Raw genomic sequence first — 6,851 nt, forward strand, 5'->3', positions numbered from 1 at the left:
CTTGATTTTTTAAAAGCTATTTCCACTACATAATTGGGATTATATCCATTACACATTGGGGTGGAATGAGGAGGTAGTAACACAGATACAATCTGTTACCTTGAAAAACCAACTTCCAAAGTAAGAAACGCAAACATGTCACACTTAAACCTATCCACTTTCTAATACAAGAAGTATTAGGCAAAGGTTCAAATGAAGAGCAATCATCATTTAAAAAAATTAATTTAGTACTTTATTGTAAAGTACTAAATATTTTCACAATTCCAATCACATCTGGATGTCTTTCAAGTATCTCTAGGTTTCACTGTCCTTCTGCATTCTGTTTTTCTGAAAGTACTTTTGAACTGGATCTGTTTCGGATTCTTTTCCTTTTTCTTTTCTTTTCAGAGGTTGATGAATTTGCGGTCTGTGCTTTTTTCTTTTTCTTCAAACAGCTAAGAGGATTGGGGCCACTTATTTTCTTACGCTTTTTTCGTCTTCTCTGTTCAGGGTTTTTCCCTAAACCCTGTTCTTCTTTGAGTTGTTTAATACTTTGTTTCTCGTGCACTGAGACAAGCTGACCTGACTCTACAGCTTTAACAAAGGCAATTGTTTTGGGAGAAGGTTTGTCCAAGACTATAGTGTTCTGAATAATAAACATGAGAGGAACACCAGGCTTTTTCTTTACTCTCAGAGACAAATTTTGATCCTATTAAAAAGAAAATTATTTTAGTACAAATATGTGAAGAAGTCTGAAATACATTTCTATGTATTTCTACAAGAGGCTACATTAAAAGATATCACAAACTTTATTTTTCTTTTTTCTTTTTGGGTCACACCCGGCGATGCACAGGGGTTACTCCTGGCTCTGCACTCAGGAATTACTCCTGGCGGTGCTCAGGGGACCATATGGGATGCTGGGAATAGAACCTGGGTCAGCGGCATGCAAGGCAAACACCCTACCCGCTGTGCTATTGCTCCAGCCCCACAAACTTTATTTTTCAAATCAGTATGTTTCACTATTGTGAGTACATTTATGATAAATAAGAGAGGGCACTTGTTTTGCACCTGACAGACCAGAGTTCCATTCCCAGCACCCCACATGGCCCATGCCCTCCATCACCTCACCCCAAGCACTAGGAATAATTCCTGAATGCAGAGCCAGGAGTAACCCCTAAACAGCATCAGAATGGCTCCCAAACCAAATCAATAAATAAATTTAAAAATAAAAGGAAGAGAAAGATTAAAAGTGATCATAAAAAATTTAGTGGCAGAGCTGGAGCAATAGCACAGTGGGTAGGGCGTTTGCCTTGCACATGGCCGACCTGGGTTCAATTCCCAGCATACCATATGGTCCCCTGAGCACCACCAGGAGTAATTCCTGAGTGCAGAGCCAGGAGTAACCCCTGTGCATCACCAGGTATGACCCAAAAAGCAAAAACAAAAATTAGTGGCAATAGTGAAAAGTAGATTTATCAATATTCTAAAACCACAAGTTATAACCAATGCAATAAAATTGTTAAGAGTGGCATCCCTTTGTCTCTTAGACGAATTTTATTTTACTGGCCTTATATGTTTATTTGTGGATCACACCCAGTAGTGCTCAGGGACAATTCCTAGCTCTGAGCGATCACCTAGTGATCAGAGGTCCATATGATGGACACAGGCTGTCATAAATCACTGTACTAAAACAAACAAAACATAAAGGGAATGAAAAAGATCAAATAAAAAAAACCCACACAGACACACTTGGATTCTGACAAGAGAACTGAGGCTATCAAGGGGTGAGGGGAACATGGTAAAAATGGGAACAGAAGGATGGGGAGAACATTAACACTGCTTAAACAAAATAATGTGTGTGTGTGTGTGTGTGTGTGTGTGAGAGAGAGAGAGAGAGAGAGAGAGACAGAGAGAGAGAGAGGAGAGAGAGAGTATAAAGTCAGGAAAAGTGTATTTCAAGAAAAAAGAACCCTAAAATATCTTATTTCCTTTAAGGAGGCCTGGGTGAATGCTGACAATGCTCAGCCAACCGGGCTGACAATACTAGGACAGTTCAATACTAGGACAGGGCACTTCTCTGGTCGACATTTGCTGGAATCGCAAGGGCCACCCTGGCAGTACTCAGGGTTTGAGGGCCACCCCTAGCAGTACTGGAAGCGGGGAAGGACAAGTGATGCTGGGGAATCAAACCAGGATCCTGCAAAAGTACCCTTGCCCCTGTATTATGAATCGCCCCCAAAATTAATGTTTATGTGCCCAAGGAGATTGCCCGAAGGGTTGTGGCATATGTTTTGCCTAGGAGATCTCTGAGTTTGACCACTGGGATGGTCCTCCAAGCACAACCAGGAAGCCAAGACTATCTCCTACTCCCAAGAAAACTTCCACAAGAAAGAAATATACCCAAGATTCTCTAGCTAAGGTACTGAATGACAATTGCTTTTACTTTTTTATTTACTGTCAATTAACCTAGAGAATATTCAACACTTAAACAAATGTAACCATTTTTACCACCTAAGTTTTTTGATCATACATAGATCCACATGATGTTTAAAATAGAAATGATTAAAAAAAAACCAAACAAACCTGACTCTGGTGGTCAGAGAAATAGTATTGGAGGTAAGGCTTGCACTCAGTTGACCCTGGTTCAATTCCTGGCACTGCATACCGGGGTCCCCTGAGCCCCACTAGGAGTTACCTCTTACAGAGGAGCTCCAGAGCAACACCGGATGGGGCCCAAGCACCCCACCCCGCCACCACCAAAAACAATAATAAAAACCCAATTCTGGTTTTAAAAGTACTATTACCTGTGTCGCTACAAAATAATGATGGGGATTTCCGTCTTCAACCATAGAAAACAGGCACTCAGACCCACTCACTGCATTCTTGAAGTGGGGACAATTTCGGACCTGGCATTTTTGTGCAATCACCTTTGCCCCATATACATCTGTGCCCAGCGTCTCTAACTCCTTTAACACGCACCTGCAGAGTGGGGTAAGGAGAGGGAACGTGACAGCAATGCACAATCACAGTCGGTTAGGCATCAGCAACGCACATAAACAATATCCAACTTTTCCTAATAGTAACTGGCCCTCTCCCCTCGGAGGCGGTCTTAGGGTTGCCTCAAATCACTGCGGCCGTTTCGCTTTTGATAACACCTGAAGGGGGCCATAGCGATAGCACAGTGGGTAGGGCGTTTGCCTTGCACGCAGTCGACCTGGGTTCGATCCCAGCACCCCATGTGGTCCCCCAAACACTGCCAGGAGTAATTCCTAGGTGCATGAGCCAGAAGCAACCTGTGCATCGCCGGGTGTGACCCCCCCCCAAAAAAAAGCAATACATACATAAATAAAAACACCTAAAATCATTAAGACCCATCAGGAAGAAAACAATAACGGCTCGATGAACCGACCCGTCCCAGGTGCTAGGGCAGTAGGCGATGGGTTCTTTGAAAACCGAAGTTCTGGTTTAATCGCCAAAGGGACCTCGGCCTTCTCTGCCGCTTTCTCGCCCCCTTCTTTCAGCTAGAGGTTCCCACCAACGAGAAACGCCCAAGAAGTCCCCTCAAAACTCAGCGGTGACTAGGCGTTGCTTTTCTCCAGATCAAAAAATAAAAATAGAAATTCCAAGGCTCTGAGAGGGAGATTAAGTTGCACCCCCCACCCCCAAATCAACAGAGCTGCTGGAGCTGGGGTCAAGATTCAGGCAGGTCGCCTGTCAAAGCCCTCGCGACTGTCACTGTCACTGGCCGGGCTGAAGACCTGGGGTGGTGGCGAGGGGCACAGTGCACCCGCGGCACAGCCGCCCCGGCGCCTCCAGTCAGTCTTCCCTGTCAGTCTTCCTGTGGGCGGGGCTTCCGCGCCTTTCTGACCAATGAGCTGTGGCCTCGTCTCGCCCCACCCACCGGCTTCCTCCGCCTCATCCCGGAACGGCCCGGCCCACCTGGTCGTGCACAGCTGGGTTTCCCCCATGAGGTAACGGGGCAGCTGCTCCCTCAGCTGGATGCGGCCCCGCAGTGCGGCTTGACAGAAAGTGCCGTCGAGCAGGATCTGGTACGGCTCGCGCACTCCGAAATTGTTGCGGAAAAACCCCAGATGCTTCTTGGCGTGCTTCTGCCTTGTGATCTTCATATTCGGCTTCCCCGGATCACGGCCACGGGCCCTGGAAGCTGGAGCCTCATGGACGCTGCGAACTCGGGCTAGGCAGGCTTCTCCCGGAAATGAAGCGCAGTGACCCGGAAGTGCATGCCCCCAGCTCCTGGGATTGGCCACGCCCAGCTAGGCACGCCCCTTTCCCCCATGCAGACCAAGTCCACGCTGTGTGCACTTTCCTCGGCACTCACAAGTGCATCTTGGGGCGAAAGAAACGATGCTGCGAGCTTAGCCCGTTATGTGGCCTTTCAAGTACTGAGCGTTTACTAATAATCAGTGATAACATTAATCCTTAATATATTCTAGGGCCGGAGAGATAATATAGTGGGCAGGGCGTTTGCCTTGCATGTGGCCCATCCGGGTTCGCCCGGGCACCTCATATGGTCCCCCGAACCCGGCAGGAGTGATCCCTGAGCGCAGAGCCAGGAATAAGCCCAGAGCACAACTTGACTCTGTTCTAAGTTATCCGCCCAGTTGTATTCCCGTTAATGTTTATAATGACAAATGACTGTAGGAGAGGCATCAAAGTTTATTGGAACACCTATGACAAATTGGTACTGGTTGCTTTCCTGTTAAGATGTCAAGCTCATTTAAAAAAAATTGTTTAAGAATTAAATTTGGGAGCTGGAGAGATAGCACAGCGGGTAGGGCATTTGCCTTGCACGCAGCTGACCCGGGTTCGATTCCCAGCATCCCGTATGGTCCCCTGAGTACCGCCAGTAGTAACTCCTGAGTGCAGAGCCAGGAGTAACCCCTGTGCATCGCTGGGTGTGACCCAAATAGTAAAAACAAACAAACGAACAAAAAATAAGTAAATTTAAGCGCATTTAATAAGGACACGTGTTTTTCAGTATCAGAACTCTCCGTGGAACCCTGATGATCCTGCTGCAGTTCAAAGTTAAGATTATAGCCATCTCTTACCCCAGAGATATGGAAGAAATGTTAAGGAATGTTAACATTCTTTCCTTCCTTGTCCCCCCGCCCCCCTTCCCTCCCTTGGAATCATCCTGAATCATTCCCAGGAATTTCTTTGGTAAGCAGCCTTCAAGAGCTTCTTTTTCCTAAGAGTGAGGCTCCCTAGTTCTTCCATTTACCTGAGCCCTTTTTCCTTGAAGCAACTTTCCAAGAAAGTTATCTTTAGATTCACTATCTTTAGCTTCACTATCAAACTTTGGCCAAGCCCTTATAGGTATATAGTTTCTGACCTAAAGACCATAAACAGGGCTACTAACGGGAAGGTACAACGTTGAAACTTTATAAATTACTTGGTCATTTTGATTTGTGAAAAGAGCGAATCAGAAAATTTTGAGTTCCCCAGCAATTAATTGTCAGTGCATTTCTCATTAAAGTAAAATATTGGCCAATGCAAAATTTTGCATTTTTGTACTGGTCTGTTTGTCTGAACATCTGAAAAACTCAAGGCAAGAGAAATTATTTACAATATAATTGTAATGTATCATTTTCATTTGTATTTTATTAGAAATTGGAACCAAGATACTCTATAATGTTAGTTCTGCCCTGATACCCAGAACATCACTTAATGATGACTGATTTAACTGAAAATTCATTCAGGAATTGGAAGCTATTCAGAGTTGTTAGATTGGACTCATGGTCCTTAACTATAATTGTTCATTACTTTCCAACATGATTATTCTCTATCCCTGGGTGCCAATGCTCTCCCCAAATGAACTGTCTTTATATTAAACTATGCCACCCACTCCTTGCAAACAGTTAATTGTTTTGAAAATTGACTAGCACACCTATCTACTAACTCAAACTTGTTAATGATTATTTTACTAAAAAATATGTTGCAGGGCTAGGGATTTGAATTATATTGCTAGTTGTTTTTTGAAACCTGGAACCTGGAACCTGGAGTTGTTTTTTGAAATTTACCAATCCTGGGTTCTAAGCAATAGTACAGCAGGTAAGATGCTTGCCCTGTACATGGACCAACTTGGGGTTTGATCCCCTGCATCCCATGTGGTCCCCCAGAAGCAATTCTTGAGTGCAAAGCAAGTAGTAAGCCCTGAGCATCACCGGGTGTGTCTCCAAAACAAGCAATAAAATTTTACTAACCTTTAGCCTGTGGCTCATGGTCTGCCAAAAATTTTTCCACCCCTATCATGTGTAACAGCAGACTTTATTTTTTTTTGCACTAGTTAAAAATTGTATTTTTATTACATGAATGTAATAAGTAAAATTCCATCTACCCAAAAGTCCCCTGTGATTATCCTCTAAGAATATCTGTGTAATTATATATAGAGAGTGTGCATTTTCTTTCATAAATCTATAATCTACACTATTTTATTCACAAATTTCTCAGACAACGACAAACAATACCCAAGTGGCAAAAGCATAATCCAAATACATTCAGGAAAAGCTTAGTTAACTTTTTTTTGGATGCCTATTTCTCATTTAGAACAAGTGATAAGTGATAAGAGATTATAATGTAAGATATTATATTAAATATAATGTCATTAGTATGCATATTAGTATTTGAAGGACCATTTATTATAAAGAATTATTTCTTGTCCTATAGGACATTTTTATTAAGTGATATGGCGCTAATTATTTTGGCCCATTGCCAAATAACCTAGCATTGAGAAATAATTGATCGGATTAACTATTTGCATAAAAGTTTACATCTATTTTTAACCTTTAAAATTATTGGGCTGGAGAGAGGACAGCTGCTAATGTGCTTGCCTAGCACATGACTGACCCAAG

At 43.4% G+C, this 6,851-nt stretch overlaps 1 protein-coding gene across 1 annotated transcript; it reads right to left on the reverse strand.

Annotated features, from left to right (window-relative positions):
• Positions 1-209: 209 nt before the first annotated feature.
• On the reverse strand, positions 210-4,196 carry UTP23 (UTP23 small subunit processome component). The gene is made up of 3 exons (XM_056110560.1): positions 3,919-4,196; positions 2,784-2,958; positions 210-688 (listed from the first exon to the last, which is right to left on the reverse strand). Exons 1-3 carry the CDS (start codon positions 4,104-4,106, stop codon positions 302-304), a joined length of 750 nt encoding a protein of 249 aa, XP_055966535.1. The 5' UTR covers positions 4,107-4,196; the 3' UTR covers positions 210-301.
• Positions 4,197-6,851: the final 2,655 nt, after the last annotated feature.

The sequence above is a fragment of the Sorex fumeus genome, unplaced genomic scaffold (genome assembly GCF_029834395.1).
Source record: "Sorex fumeus unplaced genomic scaffold, SorFum_2.1 ptg000002l, whole genome shotgun sequence".
Classification (NCBI taxonomy): domain Eukaryota; kingdom Metazoa; phylum Chordata; class Mammalia; order Eulipotyphla; family Soricidae; genus Sorex; species Sorex fumeus.

Coding starts and splice junctions, on each gene's coding strand:
- UTP23 (XM_056110560.1), bottom strand. CDS start 4,106: ATGAAGATCACAAGGCAGAAGCACGCCAAGAAGCATCTGGGGTTTTTC. Junction 2,959..3,918: donor ACCCAGCTGTGCACGACCAG/GTGGGCCGGGCC, acceptor CCCACTCTGCAG/GTGCGTGTTAAAGGAGTTAG. Junction 689..2,783: donor ATTATTTTGTAGCGACACAG/GTAATAGTACTT, acceptor TCTTTTTAATAG/GATCAAAATTTGTCTCTGAG.